This window comes from Choristoneura fumiferana, chromosome 3 (genome assembly GCF_025370935.1).
Source record: "Choristoneura fumiferana chromosome 3, NRCan_CFum_1, whole genome shotgun sequence".
NCBI classification, from domain to species: domain Eukaryota; kingdom Metazoa; phylum Arthropoda; class Insecta; order Lepidoptera; family Tortricidae; genus Choristoneura; species Choristoneura fumiferana.
Window position 1 is genome coordinate 9,143,204 of NC_133474.1, and position 27,492 is coordinate 9,170,695.

The 27,492-nt window shown below is 42.7% G+C and overlaps 1 protein-coding gene across 17 annotated transcripts in view; it reads right to left on the reverse strand.

Annotated features, from left to right (window-relative positions):
* Nucleotides 1-9,720: 9,720 nt before the first annotated feature.
* Nucleotides 9,721-27,492, reverse strand: part of mbl (splicing regulator muscleblind) — a 358,429-nt gene continuing 340,657 nt past the window's right edge. For 7 of the 17 annotated variants that reach the window (XM_074085468.1, XM_074085465.1, XM_074085466.1 and 4 more), the window contains 6 exons: nucleotides 19,485-19,652; nucleotides 18,515-18,598; nucleotides 17,849-18,028; nucleotides 16,548-16,757; nucleotides 15,931-15,972; nucleotides 14,907-15,815 (listed from right to left, as the gene is read on the reverse strand). In XM_074085468.1, coding sequence (XP_073941569.1) covers nucleotides 15,210-15,815; nucleotides 15,931-15,972; nucleotides 16,548-16,757; nucleotides 17,849-18,028; nucleotides 18,515-18,598; nucleotides 19,485-19,652 — 1,290 coding nt within the window. In that variant the 3' untranslated portion in view covers nucleotides 14,907-15,209. Of the gene's footprint in view, nucleotides 9,810-10,556; nucleotides 10,642-12,058; nucleotides 14,433-14,906; nucleotides 15,816-15,930; nucleotides 15,973-16,175; nucleotides 16,266-16,547; nucleotides 16,758-17,848; nucleotides 18,029-18,054; nucleotides 18,421-18,514; nucleotides 18,599-19,484; nucleotides 19,653-27,492 lie in introns of those variants that run through there. The other 10 variants (XR_012451241.1, XR_012451242.1, XR_012451244.1 and 7 more) reach the window with 10 other exon arrangements.

Consider the following 27,492-nt stretch of genomic DNA (forward strand, 5'->3'; position numbering starts at 1 on the left):
CCTTTTCCTTGAAATCAATCAAGCAGCGTTGTTGTGATACATATAGGTAGGTACTTACGCAAAACATAGACATAACAGACTGCTAAAATTTCTTTCGGCTTTGTTGTTATGCAGGTATAACGCTCTTATTAAATAACAAGCTGTTGCCCGCGACTCATCATCATCATCATCGTCATCATAAACATCACATCATCAATACATCACATCATCACCATCATCTGCAATACCCCTGGTGTTGCAGATGTTTATGAGCGGTGGTGATCTCTTACTGAGTCTTACCATCAAGAGACCCACTTGCTCGTTTGCCATCCATTCGAATAAAAGAAAATCATCATCGTCGTGACCATCTTCATCTCATCATCATCATCATCGTTGTAGTTGTCGTCATCATCATCATTATCACATCATCATGATCATCATCATTATCATCGTTATCATCATCATTTATTGTATTGTACTTTTTAATAAAAGATTTTTGCTGACTGAAGTTTTTGTTGACTGTACTTGCATTGACATCAAAATTAGTACATTTTTTGTACCAAATTTCAAGTCGATGCCATTTACCGTTGAGGAGTTCCGTCCTGACGATCGAGACGTCAGGCTGGTGGCTGGACCACTCGGGTGACACTACCAAATAATTGTACTGTCACAAGATTAATTTACTAAGTAAGTATGCCGACTTTCAAGTCTATCCTACTGAAAGTGGGTCAAATTCAACTTGCAAGGTTTGAACCGCACATACATACACATATTATACATACATACATTGCAAGTTAAATAAAGCTTGCGAAAGAATAAATGAAAAATACTGACTGAATGTGTGTGTGTGTGTGTGTGATTCGATGACAGACAGCGCACCACCTATAACTAGCTACTGGCTGGAATCAATACCAATAGGTATAAAAATATAATAAGTTCTGTATTTTTTTGCTGACTGCACATTTTGTTTCGTTGACTGAACCTACTTACATTGTCATCCAAACTAGGTACGTCTCCGTATCACGTTTCAAGTCGATACCACTAAATGTTGAAGAGTTACATCATGCGGAGCAACTGTGACCGGGCCAATATAATTTCATTACCAGATTATTGTATTACTAGTTTTTACCCGCGCTTCGCACGCGTAAACTATTCGGTCTGGTAGTTGCAATTGAAATTTTCGGGATTTCCAAATTCCCCTGGAAATTTCCAAAATTTATATCGTGGTCTTCATTGAGGTTGTGTTGTGAATAACTGTACAAAATTCAAGACTCTAAACCCAGTGCTAAAATTTCAAAAAATTTCCCTATCCAAATCAAATTCATATCATTTATTCCGTAAATAGGCCGCAATGAGCACTTTTACACGTAATTTTTTTAAATACCAGCACTTTCGGAAGACCACCATTGCCAAGAAGAATGCGCCGCAAGAAGCTTGGCAGAAAGTCATTTTTTCAAAATAAAATAAGTACAAATAAAATACTTAAAAACTACGTAAGTATACAATTAAAGAAAAATACAAAATAATAATAACAATAATACACGGATGTATGGGGTCCCTTAGTTACAAAACTATCCCGTGAAAATATCGGGATAAGAAGTAGCGTATGTGTTATTCCAGACGTCCGGCTACCTACATACCAAATTTCATGCCTCTAAGCCCAGCGGTTGTTATTTCGAGATTTTATCCCTATCCCGTGGGAATATCGGAATAAAAAGTAGCCTATGTGTTATCCAGAGGTCCAGCTACCTACATACCGAATTTCATAGCTCTAAGCCCAGTGGTTGTTATTTCGAGGTTTTATCCCTATCCCCTGGGAATATCGGAATAAAAAGTAGCCTATGTGTTATTCCAGAGGTCCAGCTACCTACATACTAAATTTCATGGCTCAAAGCCCAGCGGTTGTTATTTCAAGATTTTATCCCTAGGTATCCCGTGGGAATATCGGGTCAAAAAGTCACCTATGTTTTATTCCAGACGTTCAACTACCTACATACCAAATTTCATGACTCTAAGCCTAGCGTTGTTATTTCGAGATTTTATCCCTATCCCGTAAGAATATCAGGATAAAAGGAGCCTATGTGTTATTCCAATGTCCAGCTATGTACATACCAAATTTCATGTCTCTAAGCCTAGCGGTTATTAATTCGAGATTTTATTCCTATCCCGTGGGAATATCAGGATAAAAAGTATTCAATATCCAAGTTGTTTTTATCCAGGTTAAAACTATTTTTTTACCAAATTTCATCCAAATCTGCGTAGCCGTTTCAGCGTGAAGAAGTAACAAACATACTCACTCACAAACTCACTCACTCACAAACTCACTCACTTACAAACTTTCAAATTTATTTATTATTAGGATTATATATTTTATAGGTACTAAATTTCAAGTCGATGCCATTAACTGTTGAAGAGTTCCGACCTGCGGAGACGATGCTAGCCGGACTACCAGGATGTCACTACCAGATTATTGTATTGTCACGCAAATTACATAATCATTCCAAATTTCAAGTCAATCTGACTACTGGAAGTTGGTCAAATTATACTTGCAAGATTTGACTACAGACAGACAGACAGATAGACAGACAACGGGACAGGTGAAACTAAATAAAAGCTTGTAAAAAGCTTGTTATAAAAAAATACACACTTCATCCGAAAATCCTATACCTATAATATTAATTGCTATGATCATGGTTTACCGGTATTATAAAAATCTTACAAAGCGTAGGTACACTTTTAGTAAAAAAACACTCAATTTTATAGTATTAAAAAATGTGTTGCGACTATACCTGTGTCAGATTTCACAGCATATCCTATGCTGTAAGGATTATATTGTAGTCCTTTTAGCGCCTTAGATATTTCCTTCCTCCAGACAATAAACTTGTTTGTTTTTTGGAAACTGTGGCTCTGTCCATTGGAGGTCAATTTTGCCATTGTGTTGTAGGTTTTACCGTTGTACGGTAAAAAAAATCTAGGAAACGAAATATGAGACAGCGCGGTTCTTCTACATTAAAATTATTGAACTGAAGACGACAATAAATTTAAAAATTACTGACATACAAATAAATGTGACTAGTGGTGATAGTCTGGATGACATTTCCATGACATTATATTTTTAATTATCTAACCAGCCAGTACTTCATTCTAAGTTTCTTTCAAACCTCTTTCATTCAGCCTATTTTGTTATGATTGCTAGACTAATATTACAACCGATATAACCTAATGCTTTCGTTGTTAGTGTCTTTTTTAGCGATTTTTTTTCTTTTTTAGTACAATTTTTTTAGGGAACGTGCCAACGGAACCCTATTAGTGAGAGTCCGCTGTCTGTCTGTCTGTCCGTCGGTCTGTTCCATCCCAGCCTCCTCTCAGAACAAGAGGGCTTGGGCCATAGTTCCCACGCGGGCCCAGTGCGGATTGGGAATTTCACTTCACACGCTTTTGCAGGTGGTAGGACCTTGTGCAAGGTCCGCCCGGATTGCTACCACCATCTTGCTCGCTAATCCTGCCGTGAAGCAGCAGTGCTTGCACTGTTGTGTTTCGGCGTGGAGAGTAAGACAGCCGGTGAAATTACTGGCACTTGAGGTATCCATCTTAGGCCTCTAGGTTGGCAACGCATCTGCAATTCCCCTGGTTTGCAGATGTTTATGGGCGGTGGTGATCTCTTACCATCAGGAGACCCACTTGCTCGTTTGCCATCCAGTCGTATAAAAAAAAACACGCACCATTGAATTGCTTCGCAGGTTTGTGCAGATTTCCTCACGAAGCAGTGCAGGGTTCCGACTGTTACAGGGCTCTATCTCTTGAGTCGTAATAGTCAGACACTTGAAATTTTCACAGATTATGTATTACAAATACTAAAAACAGAATAAAATAATTATTTAAAGGGGGCTCCCATACACCAAATGACTCGCATTTGGCCGGTTTTTTTGTGATAGGGTACCAAGGAATTCCAAAAATATATTACTTATATGACCGCGGCATGGCGCTAGCGTCTACGCAAAATGTATGCAAAATATTTAGTTACATTTTACAACACGTGTGATATTTTGCCCGAGAACTATGAAAGTTTATCTAAGTTCAGGACTGCCAATGAAAGTAAATAACGCTAGGCTAGGTATTTTATCCTAACACCGTTTTACTTACATACAGCCAAACCATTCAAATTTTGACCCGCTAAGTGAAATTGTAACAAACAAATTACACTACGCTTTTGTTGCGATACGCCATTATTTTACAAGCTTTTATTAATTAATAATAAGTATAGAACATTCTTGTGTTGTTGACCCAAATGGTGGAACCGATGCAGATGTCGAAGCGCGCATAAACAGGGCTCGTGCCGCATATGCACAACTCAAACCGGTCTGGACGTCCCACGTAATAACACGGCGCACAAAAATCAGAGTTTTCAACTCAAATGTCAAATCGGTTCTCCTGTACGGGTGTGAGACCTGGCTCGTCAAGAAAGCAATCACCAGTAAACTCAGGTTTTTGTGAACAAGTGTTTGCGTCGCATATTAGGAGTTTATTGGCCACGAACCATTACAAACACTGGACTGTGGGAGTTGACGAGCCAGAAGCCAATTGATAAGGAGATCCTATTGAGGAAGTGGCGCGTGTTGCGGAGACCCGATGCTCATCTCGCCAAGCAAGCGCTGGAGTGGCAAGCTGCTGGTAGTAGGAGGCCAGGCCGACCCCGAATCACCTGGAGACGGTCGGTTGAGAAGGAGATCTCCCTAATTGGGTACCATTGGCGAGACTAGAAGCCACAGCACAGGACCGTGACGCATGGAAGTCCCTACTGCGAGCCCTATGTCCCTGCTGAGGGACTACAGGAATTCATCATCATCATCATAGAACATTCTTGAAGGCATCTAGTTGTTCAAGCAAGTTTTCATGTGGTAGAGCCTTACTGTAACCACTTGCTGACTGCAGTACAAATGGGCCGGCTTGACCGGAGTAGTACCAACCTCCATCTGAATACCGGCGTGAAATAGTACCTTTGCCCAACTCCCCTCCCCCTTTTTCCTGCCCCCATACCGCCCAATTTAGCCCCCCCCCCTCCTCCCTTTAGGCCGGCAACGCACCCGCAGTCCTAATAATGCTGTAGGTGACCAAGGGCGGCGGTGATCACTTACCATTAGGTGACCCGCATGCTAGTTTGCCAGCTATTTGATAAAAAGAGTAGATTGATGACCTCAAGAAAAAACATTACTTTCTTTGTTTGCCCTGACTTAAAAATACTGAATTTCATGGTTAATTGCACTTTATCGAAATGCTATTACTTATTCTTTGTAAATAAACATAAAAAAGTAAAAAAAAAAAGAAAAAGAATCATTATGCGTCATCGAGTTTCGAACTCCTTCTCTTACTACATACTTCTAAGAATTGGTACCACTGAGCCAAACTAGGTGGTCACGTGACCGCCCGAAATAGTCAATACTTTTTACAACAGATTATATTTGACATTAGCTACTCACACCACAGTAAAATGGATCAAAATTTACTGCATCATACTGAAATTTAGGTATTATAGATCCTCTCCATTTTGTGATTGCGACAACAATATGCCCATAACTAACTATCCTCAAAAAATCGCGTCGAAATAACGTCTGTGGAAGAAATATTGATGTACCAAAGTTTGTATGGAAGACGACGCACCTTAAGCGACATATTCAATTTGATAGGAACTTGTCAAAATTTTGCTGTAGGTGAATCATGGAATGGACAAACTGAACAAATCGATGAAAACGATATCATCTAATAACGTTTCTCGTTTTACTGAAACTCTATTGAAAAAAGGAAATACTGATCCAAACCATCTCCTCGACGCAAAGAACCATCAAGAACGAATAATTCCGAGCCATCGATATATATGTACTATGTACTAACGATATAATATAAGTCATGTCCGAGCGAATTATAATAAAGTGTCAAATGGAAATTTATTCATGGCGATATACGTGTAGGTTGCTTTTTAAATAAATTACGTCAAACAAAACTCTTGGCTATAATCTGTACAATTTTATTTCAGACTATACAGGTTGTTATTTTTGATAAATAAGATAGTTTGGCACGAAAAATGTTAAAATTCTCGTGTCAACTTGGGTGTCAATCTGATTTGACTGAAGAAGGAAAAAAATCCTTGTGGAAGCATTCCTTTACTGATTGAAATAAAGCACGCAGTGGTGGTAATAAAGCGTTTAGCATTAGCATTTATAGCAGCTCTGACGTACAGCAAATAAGTAGGTAGTTATATATAGAATATATTTGAAACGAATTTAAAAGGAAACACGACGACAGCTATGAAAAAACAAGCAGGCTTGATGAGTAACGAAAATAAAACCTAGTCTGTTAAAAACTAACCCTATATACTATAGTACATTGTGTCTTAAGGGCGGTAAATAAGGAATTCCGAACGAGATCTATTAGAAGCCGATGTCGAAGACTGAGGGCTTTAATGAGTCGATGTTCGTAATTCTAGTACCGCCCGTGCGACATACAATGTTTTCATCACATTTGCAAGTAAAATTTATATTTGTAAAAGAAAAAATAATTCTTCCAATATTGGCGATACCTTAGGCTGTGCTCTTGCAACGTCGCCCTCTACCTCCCTCGGCATGCGCCGCAGTGTGCGTGTGCATGTGGTGGTCCATGTAGTCCTGCAGCAGCGCGCGCAGCGCCATCAGTACGGCACTGACTCATTTACCGACCTTGGGCTTCATGGCAAGAAAATGTGTACGGGCAATGACTCATCTACCGACCACGGGCTTCATGACAAGCACATTAAGGCGGAGGGTTTTATTTGTGGGTTGCAATAAGGTAGCCTGCATGTTACGAACTGTTTACGAGCAAGTGTGATGAAAACATTATAAAGGAAGAGTCTGTAAAGATTTTGTCACTCAATCATGCAATATGTAGGTATGTCCCAACCGATTTATAGAAATTGGTAATGGAGATCTATCAACCTAACTAATATATAAAAGTAGTTGGTAGGTAAGTAAAGGCGTAGGACACTTATACTATAAATTGCAGTTCCCGCGAGACAGCGGTAGACAAATTCTTGGCAGCGCTATGATATATAATATTAATATGTACTGCAAATTAGTGCGCGACTCGATACTAAACCTACCTAAATACTAGGTACTCTACTATGCGCGCACTTTAATCAAAAGCGAACTTGGGAGTGTTTAAATAAAATTGTCAAATCACATATTCAGTTGTTTATTATCTATACTGTACTCAAAATTGATCCGAAGATCACATCACATAGTAATTTCATAAATAATATTACAATGTCATGTACTTTCTGTGATTGCTCGTGAATAAAAAATGTTCACAATATTATCAATATTGTTCACTGGACCGGTTTACCTTTAAGTAGACTGTACTACATATTTAGATACCATTAGTAAGGTACTCAAAGAACTTACAGTGTATTTGATGAGAGATATAATAATCAATTATTGTTGCAGTTCATTTTTTTGACAATATATTTACAGTTTTACATATTTTTTTTCGTGATTTACAAATAAATTCTTGAATATTTAATTAGGTCATCATTATTCCACTTGGATTTATTATAACAGTACTTTATAGTTAAAAATATCACAAAAATGAAATATATTATGTGTAAGACACACGCAACATTAAAAATACAACAAAAGAAAATAAAAAATCCACTAGAAACCTTGGGCCAGAAGAGTCCCTTCTAAACAGGAAGGATACTTTCGATGTTCATCTTTCATAACGGCAATTTGATACCATAGTCATTTATATCACACTAATTAAATATAAAAGTAATCGATTGTCTTACAATAAATGCGTCAGATCATAAAATTTTGATTATAAAATTATAGGCAACAAATAATCCATGAAACGATAAATTTTAACAAAAAATAAAATGACAACTTATACATTTAAGAGCCATAGTGCCGTATTGATAAAAGTGAAGTGATCACTCTAGTCACTAGCACGGACCGATAATAACAACCAACAAAACACAAACGCAACGAGTTCTAATGAGTTTGACTCCGCTTCCGATATATTCACCTTTTATCGATATGGCATTCCACTTACGATACGACAATAAATATATCATAACACGCTTACACATTAATCACTTCTTTAATTCCGACGCTAGGAATTATTTCATAATATATACCTAAAAATATAATCACGGCACAAGTATCCCTCCGACTAAATTACTAACGTAGTGTCACTTTATCAGGATTTAGAATCAAATATGTATTATGTATCTTAAATATTTTTTATTATTAATATATCATTATCAAAATATCCACTAAATGGGAGGAATAAATCAAATTATTAATATTTATTCTAATATTAATCGCATGACTGATCAACAAAAAGGATATGGACTAGGAATAATATTAGGCATTAGGCTTCCATGCCCTCGGGACGCGCGGCGGCCGCGCGCCCGCTCCTTGCCGCCACGCGGCGCGTGCGCGTGCGCAGAGACCTTTGATCAAACGTTAATACTGCTCGTGTCCAAAACATAACTGCTATTTTAGTAACGCTGTACTCCGCGAGAGATAGTCGGACTCGATCGCCGGTCACTATTTTGTGCTTCGATAAACGAGGATCGATTATCAGTAAAGTAATGATTATCTAGCAAAATCTATCTGGAATAAAGCCGACGTTCTATCCTAGAATTTAAATAGCTTGGAAGTATGCCTTCTTCATTTTAATATTGTCCAATAACGTTCATTGTATTTCGAATGTCTGTCCTATCACTCTACGAGTGTCGTGATCTATGCTAACGTGTGAACCGGGTGCGCGTGCGGCGCCGCGCGAGCGGCCGCGCGGCGGACTGCACGCGCGCGACACTAAACGTGAAATTGTGCTCCGGCGTCAAAAGTTTCAGTGCCGAAGGAGAGAAGCGGCTACTCTATTGGTGTTTCATTACTGGTTCACTTAATCTAAACTACTGTAAACTTGTCACCTAGTAAAACAAAATTTTATAATTCATAAAAAAGTAACATAATTCTCACAAAAATGCTCACGTTAGGAGTGCGGAGAGGCAACTTTTGACACCGGCCTGGGCCGTCTCGCCAGAAGCCGCGGGCAGGCCGGCGCCGGCGCGGCCTCCGCGGCGCCGCCGCCCCACCCGTCTCGACAATACATCACTTATATTATGTATACAACAAAGTTTGTGCGACGCCAAACGGCAGACGCACCGATCTTTACAGGAACTCATCACATCTTAAAAAAAATAAAAAATAGTAATAAAACATTTGAAACCTCACTAACTACCTATTTGACGATCTCGGTACGATCTCGATAAAATTACTCAAATGGCTCCGGCGCCTCGAAATCTATTCATATCACAATCGCATGACCGTGCCTGAGAATCATATCCCGCTACTTATGTACACACTCTTTCCCGAAGACTTAACGAACATTCCCGGCCGAGTCGAGTGGCGGCCGCGTATGGCGGGCCGCGCCACTCGCCCCAGCCGTTCTAAACTAACCGATATTTACTAAGATATCACCACCTCAGCCGCGGGAGCGACAGTGCGATCCGGCCGAACCTGCCATTCCCGAGTGTGCCAGAGGCGCGATCGATATGGATAACGCGGCGATGCGGGGCTGAATACTGGACTTTTGGATGGGTGAAGAAAAGTGAGAGGTGAGAGGGTATGGGTGAGGGGGAGGGTGAAGGGTGAGGGTGGTGGTCAGGTTAGGGGGTCGCAGGGCCGGCGGCAACTGCACGGGGATGTGGTAGTAGCGGCAGGCGGCGCGCCGGCACGCGCCCGCGGCGGCGTCGCGGCACACCACCACGCGGGAACCCACCACCTGCAGCCCGCACCCTGGAAACACAACAATCACGTTATTTCGCGTCTGCCCAGTGTCCACACAACACTTCAAACAAAAACATTTTTTAAACCGCTCGCGATGGGAATAAAACAGCGTACGTTCAAAAAATATAATTGGCATAGTTAATAATCACACGAATCTTTTTATAAATGGTTCGTCTATGGACTTTAGAAAAGTTGGTTATTGGTAGTTAATGAAGAAAACAGAGAAAAGTTAGACTATGCGTTATTTCTAGCACTACCTACATCTAGAATTTCTATTATCAAATTTGTATAAATAAATGGAAGCTCCATCTATTTTGCATTAAACACAACTAAGAAATATTAGACTAATTTCTAGATAAATACTGTCTACTATAAACGTTAAATGAATACTACTAGTTCGGTATTAACAATGTAAATACAGTGATCATGCAAGAAATGAGGAAAAAGGAGAGGCATTACAATATAGTTCCTACACAAAAAAATAATAATGGGGAATGGTTATTAATATTTCATTAAAGCTACAGTTACTGTCAAAACTGCCCACAATGCTTTCAATATATTAAACAATGGAAAGAGAATACAAAATCACTCATAGGTGAGTATCCAACAAAAACTTTATTGAATTTAAGTTATGACAGTAACTAGATCGAACGATACTGCGTTCTGATTGAGAAAGTTACATGACTTATTTGCAGCAGATCCAAACGGACGAGGTATTTTAATTATGAAACGGTTGTATAAAACATTTACACCCACCTTCACGAATATGAACAAATCTGCAGGTAGGTCTTGTACATCCTTGTCGATTAAAATCTTGGCACACCGGGAGGGTGTCCAGTAACTGAAAATATAACAATTACTTATTAAGGACGGTTTTTCATTGTACAACAAATCGTAGGCCGTCATACAGTGCATCCTACAATGTATAAGTCTAAGAGACATGTGGCCGAAAATTTTCTTTAGCATTGTTATCAACGTTTAATTATTGTTGAATAAATATCGTTCGGTATAACACAGAACGCAGATAATCAATATTAGTGTCACTTACAAGTTACGTTCTTACGAGTAATTTAAATATTATTGTCATAGTCGACTTGGCCTTCTCGAAGAATTGTACGGAGCTTATCCATCATGGATCAACTGAGGAATGACGGCCTTCTGTGTTTTATGTAACTACTTCATGAACAGTCAGACTTGTGACTAAACATTATTCTGTAAGTAAAATTATATCACAATTCATCATTTATATCTATATCACACAACGTCAGCGGTTCATGAATTTATTATGTTAATAGTGTTAATACTAAATCTAATTGATCATTTTTTGGACATTCATACATCTGACATTGAACAATATCCTCATTGCACAGCCGTCTGAAAAATAACGCTGAAATAGTTTTTGTAATATCAAAGAGCAAAGTGTGAACGACTGTTGCATTGTATGAGACGTGTCACAGTCTTGACGAAGATGGCATTCGATTGGCTATTTCTAACAGTTTACCGCAATCATGAAGTAAGTAGGTGGTCTAGTTCTAATCAGACATTATGCGTGTGTAGTTTCTCAGTCGCTACATAAATAAACACTAAACGGGACACACGGAAGGCGAAATTACAAGAAATGAAATCGTTTCGCTGCTTCAATATTACAATAACTTTACAAGATTCGTTGCACAATATGATTGAACCTTACAAGCATTCTTTCATTTACTAGCCCGCCAGTTCAGTGTGTGTCACCTTTATATTGTAAAATCTGTTGGTACAAGAATTACACAACATTTAAATTATTACTACGAGCCCAAAATAGTTAATCTCGTTCTCGAGTTGCCGTTACCGTCAGAGAGTGGTGTTAAAGTACGCTGCATTATGCACATAGTAGGTATGAATATATAATATCTAAATGGCATGCAGAACGCTTGAAGTATAATCATTATTGCGCAGCCAATCTCATTTAAGCGTGACTATATTTTACAAAAAAGCTAAAGCATGATGCTAGTCAACTTTTACCAGGGCGAGGGCGTTCTAGAGGTTTGTAGCGTCCAAAGTGTACCCAATAAATACCAACTGTTGCTATAACAAAGCTTAAGAGGCTGTGAGGGAAGTTACGACATGTGGCTGCATCGATTGTGATCAATTACACATCTTCCGGTTCTCGGGAGAGAAACAAAGACGGTCATGCTTGTCGGTCGTAGGCATGGTTATAATTTAAATAGACAAATAAATTTATACCTTTAGCTTACATGACAGTTCTGGACGTGACATGTTAGTGGTAGTACAAACTGCAACATAATGACCATTAGAGAGTGCGGTTACTGTACGACAAACAAAAGAAAACCAAGTATTTATTATTACATCTACGTGAACACTTCAAATAAGCATAGCCTATCTGGCCTCAACGTAAGCGAGGGTTGAAGCCGCAACTGCGAAGCACTTAAAGCATTGCTAGAGAAAAGTCGAAGTGAATATTTTAGGCAAGCGAATAAACTCGTCTTTATAGATGTGATAAAAAATCAAATAAGGCAAAACTAATTTTAAATTCAAGTCACTTCGAATCTCTCTATCACCACTTTCAACTCAACAACCAACTACGCAAAGTTAAAAAAATAATTTATTAAAAGCATTACATTTTAAAAAGAATAAGTACTATGAAAACCCCCTTAGCGGTTGATAGTTGACATTGGCAAGCGGTGAGAATATAAGGGTGCTAAAAAGTTGACGAAATTTTAGTAGGACAATTTTAAATTGTGTATTATTTTAAGTTTGATGTCGAAATAAAGTTATGTTTATGTCTAATTTAAGTGCAGTGTTTGAAGATTAAAATCATAATAAGTCAGCGTCGGTCAACTTTTTAACAGTAAATAATTTGGCTTCATTATTTAATTTCAGTAAACAACCTAAAGTGAAACCGCCGGTGAGTGTGTGAATATTGATAATTAATAATAAGCATATCGGTAAGCTAATTAGTCGGTCATGCTCGTACAAGCGGCGTGTTTCAGTTTAGGCGTCAAACAGGAATCTCTTATTCTGAGGATATTAAAGTAAGCTGATTGTATCTTACCGGGTGTAAGCAAGGCAATACTGTAGAGTGACTTCTTCCACATTTGAAAGCAAGTATGTCTCACTATACCAAACTAAAAATCATCAACAAGTAAGTTGTAGCATCAACTGTTCATTACAATATAATAAAATACAGTTACAGCACAAATACTAGATGGCTGATGTGGATGGTGACATTGAGACTCATGAGACGCCTGATAAGCGATGCCATCAGTCGGTACCGAGGCGGTCAGCCACAGCATGTCCAACTCATCTGTGCCATCATTATTCCTATTAGTTTGTTGTTAGAAATTAATAAGTAAAAAAAAACGTAAAAAAATAAAAAACGAGACCTGAAAACCCACTTACGCAAAAAAGGAAGGACTTCATAATGATTCTGAATTGATTTTGAACATGAAAATACCGTGAGACTCACTCATTTTAAATGATATTGTACCGGATAACTCACACACGGCTTGAGCGGCGGCGCGCAGTGCGCGTGTTGCAGCAGCCGCCGAGTCGCGTGGCTCCTAGGAAGAAGGGCCACGAATTAGCTCGAAACATGTCGAGCTAAACTCGATTTAAGACGTGAGTCATCCGGTACAATATCATTTAATAATCCGAATTGATCTTTTTTATCTTCCTTTTATGTGTTGTAGGTAAACTAAAAAGCTCATTTCACCAAGCGTACCTTGACCTGCTGTTGTGAATAGCCCGCTAGAGTAGTGATCGTGTGGTCTGGCTGTTTGTTGCACTATTAATAAGCGCTTAGTCTACGTAAGCTCACTTTAAGCATGAAGAACTAAAATAAACTAAATGTCTCTACTGAAGCAGAGAAAACAAAGCAAGCTCTAAAGCTTTAAAGAAGGAGTCGTTGTTATTTTCGCTCATATTATAAACGATGTTTGTTTTCTTCGTTTAGTTATTTGGTGTAGTACCAAGAATTTAAATAAAAAACAAATTTAGGCCATTAAAGTAATTTTCTATTTTTTATTTTAATTCATTATAATCTTAATGTAAAAACATTATTACCACCATTATTCGATATCGTTAAATTAGTCTTAAGCTATACTGTTCGATCTTAATTAAAAATTTAACAATTTCTGGTAAACCAATTAATTGATTCGAGCTTCATAACGGAAAAAGAGCTTACAAAATGTGAATAGCGGCAAAGTTTGTCACGCTGATAGAGGTGAATACTAGCGGAGCTCCACAGAGTCGGGCCGCGCTGCATAACATACAAGCTTGTGGTGTGTTTTGTATTAATTGTCACTATAATAATACTAAGTTTGTAAAATATGCACGTGGCCCTTCTTGGTTAGAGCGGGAGCGGCGCAGAGGCCGGGAATAATGCCTGAGTGCCGGGGCGAGGAAACAGTGCGACAGCACGCCTTCTACGCAAATGATTACAATGTCAAACGGGATGTTCCAGCGTTAATAAGCATCAAGCGTTCTAACGCATCGGAAGGCTTAACTGAGAAGTGAGGGGTTAGGTGCAAGCGTGGCGTACGTCGGTGGCGGCGGTGGTGGCACGCGCACTCGTTACCTGTCCGCGCTCGTCGGTGTAAACCACAAAGGGCGCGTTGGTCGGCGCGCAGCCTGACCCGCCCAACACAAAAAGCGACAAAAGATTTTGCAACGACAGCCGAAGCGGTCATTCGGAAGGCATGTAACAGAAAGCGTTCAACATAAATATAAAGAACGTGCGACCGAAAATAACAAAGCGGTGGCGGCGCTCGCCGCTTCTGCAGCGCTATTGATGAGCACGCCAGCACACTGAGCACACACGGAGCTTCTAGAATAATGAGAACAATACCTGATGAGCCAAACGTATAGGGGTGGTGGGTTCTATTCCATGCGAAAATTAGAAGGCGGCGGTGTTAGGTGCGGGCCTGCTGCTGCAAGCCGGAAACCACTAGTACGGGATCGACACATCGGCCAAAGCGCACCCGTGCGGACCTCCTCCGAGAACAAGCGTGTACGTAGCGGGATCGACGGACTAAGCGTTCAACTCTCAGTACGACGATACTCACGATAAACGACGATCGACAAGAGGTAATAAAAAAACGTACAGTCATGCATTCAAGCGTTATTATTACCGGGATCGTAGATACGAGAAATATACACGCATAAGATAATAACGGTAAGTGAGTAGAATACACAATAGAATAGATATAGCGTTACACTACGGAGACATCGGCGAGGGCGAATCCTCTCGCTTCGTCCTTACAATAATACAATACAAATGTGACAACACGCCTAGCGCTAATCGCCCCGACAGGCCGGGGCGGACACTCAGCCGCACACGTACGAGTCTCTACGCGGAGACCCCGCGCCCCGCGCCCCTCCGCCCGCGGTACGCCCAAGCCGCCCCGTTTATGTCGTTTTCATCTTTTTGTAGGGGTTGACTGCGGCAGCGGCGGCGGCGGCCGCGGCGGCCGCTGCCGGCGGCGTGGGCGGCGGCATCGCATACATGTACGGCTGCTGGTAGTAGGCGGGCATGGGCATGGGCGGCGCGGGCCAGCCGCGCGGCATCATGAACGGCGCGCGCATGAGGCCGGGCATGCCGGCGCGCGCCTTGAATGCCTGCTGCGTGTAGGCGGCCGCCGCGTGCGCCATGGCGGACTGCTGCGCCGCCAGCGCCAGCGCCGCCGCGTAGCTCTTTTGGGCGACCTCCTTGGCTACGGCGGCGGCGTCGTGCGGCGGCTCGGGCGCGGGCGGCGTGGCGGCCTGCGGCGGCGGCAGCGCCGGCAGCGCGGGCTGCGGCGTCAGCGAGGGCGCGGGCCTGGGCGCCGCTGACGGCAGGGAGGGCGTGGCCGCGGTCGGGGGGGCGGACGACACGGGCGCGGGGTACTCACATGACACGGGCACGAATGGCTGCTGCAGCTGCATCAGTTGCTGGTAGGTCGTCGCCGGCTGGTACACGGGCATGCCCGCTTTGTCGGCGGCCGGTCGTTTGTACGGCATCACACCGGGGAAGGCCTGTAACACAGAATTACGGATGAGACTCGACATACACGGATAGTGCCCAGAGATTACCGAATAAGTATAAGTGTAATAATTATTACTTCGTTTGTGACGAGTTCGAGATACTTACGAAATTATCATAATAGAAGGATCCGACGCTCTTCATGTCCATCTGAAACGAGAAACAGATGGTTGAACGGGTTGTCGGAGAGTACGGGTGGAGACGGTAGAGTGGCAGCCGAGGCGCGGGGCGACGGGGCGGGGGCAGCCCGGTCGTCGCGCGCCGCGGCCGCTACGTCGGAGGGAGAGGCGCGCGGAGGGATCGTGCGGGCGGGACGAGGAGGGGAGTGAAGCGTGCAAAGCTGGCTGTTGTACCGGTGGCGGCTCGAGCTCGGCGGGCGCCGGCCGTTTCTTGCCCGGCTCCGAAGTCGCGCTCGCTGCCGAATGCTGCGCTGCTGCGCCCGTCTACGTGAAGCGAAGCGTCGCGGGACGGGACAGAAACAATAACGATGTAGTAGATGCACAGAATACACCTAAAGCTCGGCAAAAGGTGATATTATGCGATAGATAAAACTTAAAATAAAGTAAAGCGTGAGTGCGACGGAAGCGTGGCGCGAGCCGGCGCTGCGGCGAACTGAACAAAAGAAGCTTTGCGAACAGAAGCGGCGTCGCGGCGAGCGAAACCAAGCGGAAGAAGAGAAGCGAGCGCGAGCGAGCGAGGCAAGAGCGTGCAGCCTGGTGGCGTACCGCGCCGCGCGCCTGCGCCTTAAGGTGCGCCTGCAGGTGCAGGGGAGGGTGGAAATAGCGGCAGGGGTCGCGGACGCAGCGGCCCTTGACGGCGTCCATGCACACCGTGACACAGCCGTCGTCGTGCGCGGCCACGGGCGGCGGCGGGTGCGCGAAGCGACACTCGGACTCGGCGCGCTTGCACGCGCCGCGCTGGAACTCCCGGCACACCTGCACCACCACACACCAGCATGTCCGCCGCTCGCGCACCTCGCTACGCTCTACTCGCCCACTGCCCGCTAGCCCGCTAACCCATGTACTAGCCCACTGCCCCTTGTCCGCGATACCCCGAACCTACACTACACTCGCTGCTGACTCGCGATTCACGCCCCTAATTTGTAACGCTCGACAGTTTTTTCGTTTTGAGTCCCGATCGCAACAATTAAATACATGACGCGGGCATTCGGTATCCCGTATATTTGTATCGTCGAGCACAATTTTCGAAACAGTAGGAAATATGGAAATTTTATTTCGGTTTCGGTGCTGGGACTCAATTTTTGTAATATGAATTGACCTCGACCGGACGCCGCTTTTGTGTTTATGTCGAATAAATTTTATGTATTCCAATTTAACGAGTTACGCATCCGTCGCATTTATTTGTACAATCAACATCATTGATATTTTTCGGTAAATATTTTTTCCTCCCTTTTGCTACTTTATAGAATTTTCGGGTTAAGCTTTCATGACGTACATTGTTGGCGCAAATCGATGCAGGAGTACAGTTGGTGTTAGAAAATCGTTGGTAATGTACCCACAGTCGGGGCCTTGCGCCAACAATACAGTCTTTCACCAGAGGGAGTAAGCGAGTGCTGCTCGCGAAGCGCACGCGCGCCACAGACACACGGGGACGGGCATGGGCTCATGGCCGAAACATGCGCCGGGGACCGATGGCACAAATCCACCGAATTTCAGTATGACTTCACATTACTACACCAGATTAGTTTAGATAATTGCTACTAAATATTAATTAAATCTAGTTCGGGACCACACCAAACACCGAACACTAGCGTAGATAGCATTAAGTGGTGATGGTGATATTGATGAAATATTTGAGAATATACAGGGCAGTGAAATATAGAGAAAGGTGATCCATTAAAAGTTGCTCTTTCGAGGGGTAATAAACTAGAATTGGCGCAAGTGTTCCGAGAGTATCGGTCACTCGGTCCCCGGCTTAGGGTGGCATTATCGGGAAGCAATAATCAGGTAATAGATATTTATCAAGTCAGTCGTGTGCGTCAGTAGGATCGGGTTCTGATTCTTACCTCGAGACGGTCGGTGCGCGGCAGCTTCTGCTGCAGCACGGGTTGCTGCATGACGCCGAGCGGCGAGGCGGCCGCGCCGGACGGGTCGTGGCCCAGCACGGCCGGCACCAGCTGCGGCGCGTAGTACTGCGCGTAGGTCGAGCCCACGCCGGGCACGCCCGACAGGTACGGCGAGGTCGCCTGCGCACACACCCAAATGACTTATCACCCCCACTCCATCACACACTCATCACCAATATAATTTACTACTAATTACGCATTGATCCAACCCGGTTCCCGTTACGATCTAACATTCGTTACAATCCACAGCAAGCATTTAAGTATAACAACCACAAGCCAATATTTACAAACTTACGGTAGATTATTATTTGTTAATGTGTTAATAATAAATAGCCATATAAAAGCATTGACGTGCATTACTCGAGAATCAATTGAAAAATTGAATTAAAGCATACGGTCTGTCCAGTAAAGCATCCACCGGCCACCGGTTAATATCAAGGGGATCGGGATTTACTTGGGTGAGAAGGTCTCTAAGCGGATTCTAGTAGGTGCGTAGTACGTGGAAGCGCTATCTGCGAATAAGATTGGAGGTAAGGGTGGAAGGCTGCGTCGGAGAAGGCCGGTGGTGGAGCGAGGCGCCTGCGGCTGCGGCGGCTGCGACGTTACCTGCGGGGCGAGCAGGGCTAGACTGATCGGGTCCAGCGCGGCGAGGTGGCTCGCGGCCGCGCCCGCTCCGCTCACGCCGCCCACCTTACACAAAACCACACAAACACGCTACTCATCGTGCGAGAGCCGGCCGCTGCCTGCACCCGAGCCGCGTCCTCGCCGCCTCGACCTCACCCCATGCACCAGCTTCACTACTATTCCAACTACTGTGTTAGTACACCGACCCCAAAATTAACGACACAAGGACGATGGCGCAAAGGGAGACGCCGAGGGGGGTTGGTTCGCGCCTTCAGCGACAGTGTGTACAAGTGAGGGAATGTAGTTATAGTGATTAAATCAGCGTAAGGTAACCGCTTATACCCATTCATACGCAAGTAAGTTTGGAGAGCAGTCATGCTACTTAAGGAACGAATTGTACAAACATGCTCAAGCAGTGTAGAGCGATCGGCCGCCAGCGACGGAGTTTAAGTTGTGCCCAACAGCTAACTCATGTTAAGAAAATACACGTACCTACATACTTCTGATTTTGTTGAATTTAATCACGCACTCATGGCAAAACTTTAAATTAGAATTGGAAACTTGATGCAGAAGCGCTACATCCTTATTCAGATGTAAGGAAATTACTCGCTGAATACTTGAAAGTCTACATCGACGTTGGTTTTGCTGTATTTTCAACTACCAAATTTGAATTCTAATATTCGAAAGTAGCATCTTACCAAATGCAACCATACATTATTTGCAATTGCAGTTATTATAACTTCTAAGTATAGCTAATTAATAAGGCACAACTTAAACGCAATTACATATTCATCTAGTAAAAAATTCTACGTGTTTAAATAATCGCTTATAAAATTACGGAATAGCAAGTAGGTACACCGAAAGCAGCGTGTTGCGTGCAGTGAGTACATATTGAGGACCGATCGCTCAAGCGTTGAAATGTTGGGTGTAGAATAGCGGGGAGGGTACTAACCACAGCGGGGACCTGTCCAGGTAGCACCTGGCCTGGCGTTAGCCCCATCTGCTGCATTAGTGCGTTCTTCAGGGCTAAGTGGTTTCGGCCGTTGATCAGCAGCTGGTCCTTTAGGTGCTGCGGCGGATGGAAGTACTTGCAAGGCGGCTTCTCTCGGTTACACCGGCCCTGAAAAGTTACAAACATTCAAAGTTACGGGCTGAAAATATCATCAATATGAATGGATTCATCTTGATATCACCCATACAAAGTAATGTGAGGTAACAGTCGATTCAATATGCTATTTTGCAACATAAGTGGAAAGTGAAGAAAGATAAGGGGTTACGAGCCCCAGGTAAGCGATACTTCTCGGCTCTCAGAAAAGACGAAAATGGCGGACCTCATTCGATATCATTCCGATAAGCAATAATGTATAACGGGGCGGCGACGGCGCTGGCGGTCGCAGTTTCGGCTCAATATCGGTCGGCGTGCGGAAATCCCTCCATGCATCACAATTGCTGTGAGCCGGGCACGTAGCCATCAGAAATCCTCCACTCTATTTTTTCTTATAACCGCGTCGTAGGTGGTGCCAAATACTTGCGAGGCGGGCGAGGGCGGCGCGGTCCTCGCTCTGCTCACTTTCGGCGTCAATGAGGCGCGAGATAATTGCCTTTCGGAATCGAAGCCCTCCGCCGCCGCCGCACCCGTCTGCGATGATTTATTTACATCCGCGTAATTAACTGTCGCACTACGTGACGGGAAGAGCCCCGCTGACGGCTTATCGTTGCACGGTGAGCCTCTTGCACCATATTTTATTCAATGAAAAAACGGAAAAGCGCTTATCGCGCTTCCAAAGTAAATACAAACAAAACCCATCTGAATATTCAGTATTGTGAAGAGAGTTTTGTGATAATGTCCGCATGATTTATAGACTTACTTTTCCAACCACTTTTTACCGTTTTGTTTCTGCTTCATAATCTGAAGTAATTAATAAACAAACAGTAGCTTCAATCTTAAGCGGCTAGTAGAATCGAAAGCAGGCGTGTTCCAAATTTCTCAGTTATTAAACTTTGGCGATGCGTGCTGGAACTAACTGGCGGAGGCAGTCGGCTGCATTTAGATTAACTTGTTACTGGCAGGCATAATGTTAGTTGGACGGTACTCTCACAGTTAAGCTCGGGATAAAGTTATTACTTCCTGTTACTCCGCGTCGTCTACTTAACCGAGTTTCAATTCCTAGCTACCCATCTATGAAACTTAAATGGATGATCACGTTTTCATGATAACTAAGATAACTTGAGTGGGTATGTGAAAACGGTATTCATTAACTAGAAACTAGAGCGGAGAATCGAGTTATATAAATCAAGAGGATATACTTTTCGATACGTATAGCAAATTAAACGATTCTGCGTGCCTATCACGATCAAGGGGGATCAGGAGTGGAAGGCTGGTTGGTGCATGCAGGTGTATCGCGGCGATTAGCGTGACGGATGTCCACGTAGATACAAAATGGCCGCGTCGCCTGAGATGAATGGCCCGCGCTGCGCTGTGCCGCCCGCACCCCGTATCCCAGACTGCCACTCCCGGTTCCCGGTGCACACATTACAGCCAATTAATTGCTCTTCGATCACTTCTCTATCAGCTCAGATTTATATTGATAAAACAGACAACCCCGTATTTCTCGTTTTGTTTCTCTTTATGAAACCTTCCATGCATAGGCGTTATACTATTTTAGTTTAAGAAGGACCTAAACATCTGAGTTAATACGAGACAAATCAGTGTAAACCTACAAGGATTAAAACAAATCTACGGTGCGACCTTTCAATATGCCTTATTTACCCAAGGGAGAGGGAATGGGAGGGTCGAACGGGCGCGGGGTGGACAATAGCGGCCCAAAACTAATAACATTTTTGTGATAGTGGAGGAGCAAACCGAGCGCGCTTCCCTTGCTTTATTCTTTATGACAACAACAATGCGTACTTGCAGTATATAAAGGGTTGATGGGACTGTCGCCATCACCTGACGATAACGAATACAATAAAAATTATCTAAAAATATAATCGAATATGTACCAATAACAAACGATTCCGTCATGTTGAAGTTGCAAAAAGCAGAAATCTTAGTGTGAAAAATGATCATTTTTAGACTTGGCACCTGGCTTTATTCAGCGCTAGATTATGACAAAACGACATCACTGAGCGGAGGCGCTAGCCTCTTGTTATCGTAGTGCAGTAAAGCGGCCGAGAGCACTCGGGAAGTATGACGTGTATAACGAACAACCCTCGCCTCGAGGAGAGCACAGACCGGCCCGAGGCACGCGCCAACTCCCTCCTTCGAGACGGCGACAACTAGGTATACGGAGTGTCTACTAATTGCGTCATCTGCTTTAAATACGGATAAGTGTTACATGGGGAAACATTCATCGTTATAACCAATATAATATCATCTGATTACATTTATGTATTGATAAAATATATTTCAATTATTAAATTAAAAAAATATTATTAGAAATTATTATTTTATTTTAGTTTGGGGCTAGGTCAATTGGTGTGAAGTGTCCCATTGTATTTATTTGTTTATTTAATTAACATATTTAACGTACAATAGGTAGGCAATATCCTAATTGACATCATAGTGTAAGTGTCGGTCGTAAGAATTAAGTCCTTCCTAATGGGCCAAATACTAGTTACACTACTAAGATCATTATGGTTAGCTATAAACATCTAGTAGCTATGTAATTAAATCAAATTACTTTAATCACTTCATATTAGTCAGGCAAAACAAATCGACGAGCCAAATAGGATGTCAAGAATGTATGTCGGGCGAGGCGTGCAGTCGTTAATCGATCAGAGCGTTCGATCACGATTGATAGATTGGCGACACGCTGTCGGCGGAGCGCGGTCACGCGTATCCACGTATCGCATTATCGACGCGACGTACGCGCACCGCTATTTCCCGCTATACTATTGGCTACGGAGCGACAAATCGACACACGAGAAAACAATGGGCTAGAAGCAGATGAATGACACTATACCGTTACGTAGCCATCTAGAAGCCCACTTGGACGCAATGAAGTCGGTGCTCAAAATAACCGTGTAACAGGGACAGACGGGAATAGAAACGGCCGGTGAGCCGTGCCAATTCCTGTAGGAAGGCAGGTAGCGTGCCACGTGGCTCGGTCCAGCTGGGAGCGTGCCGTTGCCGTTACAGTTAGTATTTAGGCAAGTATCTAGTTTTCAAATATTTAATAAGAAGTTGTAGACTCCTAGACTTAATTGTAGTGTAGATGAAATCTTTCAAAACAGCTGCTAAAATACTAAAATTAACTCTGTACTTCGGCACTGTTAAAGAAGATCAGCAATGGGTGGGACGTAGAATCCAACTAAGTCGGTTATAGGTGTAAGGGTTACAATGAAATAACTATTAGAATAAGCAAGTCCCGATGGAGTCGGTCATTCAAAAGGTTTCCTCGGGTTTGAATCGTGCAATGGATGGTAACACGATCACAAGCCGAGATCCGGTCCCGGATGCCGCAAATATTTTTTTTTTCGACAAGCCAATGCGAGGGAAAGGTGAAATCTAATTTGTGAAATTTTGTGGCTAGGAAAGGGAATTAGGTAAGCAAAGTCAATTCTGAAAGTAAGTAGAATTTGAATTTAAAATGATTTATAGAGGTGCAGGGGAGTGGCTAATGAGACGTCACGCGGGAGGGGCTCGTGTTTACGCCTCGCGAACGCCGCGTACTTTTTATTTCGGTCTCCGGGCGCCGCCCCGTGCGTGCTTTTGACGTAACGACGAGCACGCCTACAAAATACACACAAACAGTCATAAAGCACCATAGACCACAAGTCCCTCTGCGTCTATTACCAATATCCCTTTCGACAGCAAACACTGAACCAACAAACATAACAATCTAAGTAACTGCAAGGCAAGATCCGCAGAGTTTAAACCGCACTTTCGTTCATATATGGATCCCATTACAATAATTCTTGCAAAGAAGTTTGCGCCAGGGTGCCACAGCTTACGTTAAAATATGCATTCGTGCAAAGAGTTATCTCCGCTCTTTTACCTTCGCAGCTGCCGGGAGAGTTCGGTCAGTTGTTTATCGGAGCTAGTGTAAGTACCTAGTATTGACTCGCTACCTTTATCTTCGATAAAGAAACACGGCCAATAACGTTGGTACTTAGCAAGAATTGATGTGCTGGGCTTTTAGTTTGGCTTTCGTGATAAAATTGAGTTAAGTGAGCGATCATAAAACAAGTGGGGGCATAGGGGTGAAGTTGGGCAGAGTCTGGTCGGTGGTAAGTAATGTAGAGGCAGTGTGGTGCGGGTGCGAGATTAATGCAACGGAAGTAGGCGCGACCTCTCCAGGTGTTTCATTAAATTGCGCGCGGCGCCTCGGCCGGCGCGCGGGCTCTGGCTCGTTCGGCCTTTATGAGCGCTCAGCGCTGCAAGCTCGAGGGCCATTCGCTTTAAGAACGCCCGCGCCACTTTGTAACAGCCTTAATGAATCTCGTTACTTATAGGCTCACGTAAATTGCCTGTTTTACTAACGTGCCGTGAAGAGAAAAATCATTAGGTCAGCCGGCGTGCTGACTTACTAAATACATTAGCGGCCCCAAAGAGAGTGCTTTACCTCTCACCTGGCTGAGACTTTAGTGAGTCGAGCGAGTGTTGCTAATCTCCGTAATTAAGGTAATAAGCTAATTAAATCTACCTTCTTGATGTTTAGAAATTTTACATTGAAGTATGCTGCATGACCTGTGTTTCTAATTAGCTAGCGTGCTGCACAGTAAGCGGGTGCAATTTAAGTTGGTTTTCGGGTTCTTTGATGAATTATACCTAAAGCGCATATTCATACCATTTTCGTAGCAGCATCTAAAGGACCGGCACCGCACAAATAACAGCGCACCCTCGGGCAGACACGGTGCCGAGTGCACCAGAGGGTTTCATGAAATTAAACGTGTGCAAGTGCCTTGGATGCAATCTCGCGAAATAAGCGGGAAGTAAGGTCGCGTAGTATAAGGTAATCACATAGATCCGCTAGACACGAACAGAGCGCAAACTAGTTTAGATTTGACATCACAGCACTCACTAAATTTTCAATTAGTGACTTTAACAATAAAACTGGCTGGCGGTTTTACTTTGCAGTTTCGAACTCTGAAACAAATATTCCTCAGGTGTAATTTTATTGTTTTTAAAGAAATAATTAATGTTCAACCTTTTCTTCACTAGTTATTGCAACAGACAGAAGCTTATTAAAACTTTAGAGACTGTAATCTGTTGTGATTTAATATGTTATTATGTATTAGCCTGGAGATAATTTTCGTACTTTATTTTTTACGAGTACAATGAGGATCGTTGTTTTTATATTTTATAAGTTTATAGATACGTAAACGATATGAAGCCTCTCAGTCGGGCCCGGGTAACCAGTTTAGCCTTGCCGTTGGAGTAATTAAACTGAACAGCTAGTGCCTGCCACATGCTTCACCCGCTTTTATACGAGTAGGTACCTAAATGTTATCTGCACGACTATTTAATGAGCAACTATTTACTTTTAATCAATACGCTGCAGAAATGGTGTTTGACGGGTACTGATTGTTCTATAATTTAGGATCTTAATACCACAAGTTGTGTCTGTTCTTTCTTCAATAAATTCGTATAATTTCCGGTAACGTCATTGATAATAAAGCTGTGATCGTATAAGTATTTTTTTAAATGCTAAATGTCGAAAAAAATACCAACTGTTTTAAAAAATAATCTAAATGTGTGTTATATCTATAGGTGAATATTTACTATTGAAATGTATAAAAAAGTTCATTTGTTATTTGATTACTAAGTTTTAAAATAAACATTAGGTTTAATACATCAATCTGGAACTTGTTGTCCTCGTGTTTTAAGCCTAGTTCCTATCGACACTTTTCGCATTTTGATATTATAATATTTTTATATTATTTTACTTAACAAAGTACTGATAAGTTCTTATAGAGAAATAAATTTTGAAACCGTTGTGTATTTACAAATATCTAGATGTCAGAGGAAAGCGGTGGTTTGGGTTAACTAATTATTTGACCTTCGACTTGAATTCGTGCTGCATACGTATACTTACATGATTCAAAATATGTATGTAAAATACAACTTCGATTTTTTATTTCAGTTTAACAACTACATAAATAATTCCAATACGCAATGGATATTAACGGATACTATTTACTAACGTTTGAATATTTGGGTTTTTCCTGAATTAAAAGTTAAAGTGGGACTATAATCCAACAAAACCATGAATAAGTTGTATACTTACCGTAAAAGATGTTTGGAGACTTGGAGGGCACAACAAAGATCATAAATTGACATAGGAAATGAAAGGGTTGTAAATAAATCTTCCTAAAGTCGGAGCTCGTGCAAGCGGCAACATTTTTATTATAAACTCGTAAAGAAGGTTTAGTTTTACCGCGGGAGTACCTAAAATAACACAACAGCCCAAGATAAAAGGCGATAACTGTGGGAGCGGACTAACTACAAAATAAAGAGCTTTTACTACGTACGATAAGGGAAGTTTAAGGGGAGTTTTCGGGGTGCGGGTCGGGCCGATAAATTGGGCGGCACTTAATTATGATCTGGGACGGCATCTTGCAGCCGGCTAATGTCCCGGAGTCGTTTAATGCGCGAACTTGTTGTCTCAGCTCCGGCGGACGCGATAAATCTCCATCTGCGCCGTGCACGGCCCCACCTTCGCAGGGCCGGGCTCCGGGCTCCGGCTAGCGCCGCTCTTATCAACTGCTACAAATAAACAAACGTCGTGCTAATCTTTTTTTTACATCCAACTTGTCCCTGAGACTGAAGATCGAGAAGACTCAGTTAAAGTGCACGCTAATAAAGTAACAATTGAATTGACTAGGAGCTGAGAGGTTCCTGTTTGCAGCAGACTGGGGTATTTTCCGGTCAGTGACACTGGGGATTGCATAAAATGAAAATACCATCTACACCTCTACCTATACTTTTTTCTACATGCCATGGGGATTCAGTACAAAATTTATTTATGCGCACGTACGCATTTCAAACAATTTATTATTTTTGCGGCTACATACTCATACTCATATATTGGTAATATCATTATTACATGTCATTTTGTTAAATTTCTAATATAGGCATATTAAATTGGCTTAAAAATAAAATTTATTTTTGTCAGAAAGGTGTTTACTGGCTAGAAAGCTAAAAAACCGTTACGAAAAAGTCACAACGTCAAAAGTTAGGGTTCGACGGGGTCGCCCAGCTCACCCCTCCTATTCGGGGCCCACGGTCAAGTGCGTACAAAATACGAGGAAGTTTTTCAAATTTCTATAATACACATTAACGTCAAGTGTTAATCATTTAGGTAGAGAGAGATTGGATGTGGTTGCGAATTTGACCATATTGTTGACGGTTACAATATTGCCTCTGTCTGACTGTGTAGGTAGTGCGTGCCGGGGTTCGCGTAACACGAACCCTTACTAAGAACGGGTGATTAGGTTGCGCATTACTATAACGTATGGTTGAGTAAGTACATCAGGAAGTGGTAAGTACGTTATTGCACCGTATTACGTTAATGTTTAGGAGGCCGAGCCGACAAGCGACAACGCGGGGAGTAGTCGGCGCCGCATTATCTAGGTATAATTAAAGCGGCCAAGACGCCGGCGAGACGTTACGCCGCCCTAACGACTTTTATGGCGTATGTAACATTGCCGGCACATAAAATAAATGTGCCGCCTCCAGCGCCCCGATATAGCACTGTATTCCCAGATTAATCGCCAAAATGTTTGCTTTCACGCTGTACGACTGCCGTATTCCGCGCCGTCTAAACGTAATGAGGTAAATATTGAAGGGTGTTATATTTTTCTGTGTTTAGGGCCACAATGCGAGAAAAACTTCGTTCGTGTTCAATCCAGCGTTTTGATAATACGTAAAATTGTTTATTCATCAGCCATAGACCTCCAGTTGTCACGGTTGGAAGCGGTTTGCAATTTGCATCCACCGTGAACCAGCGGCTTTA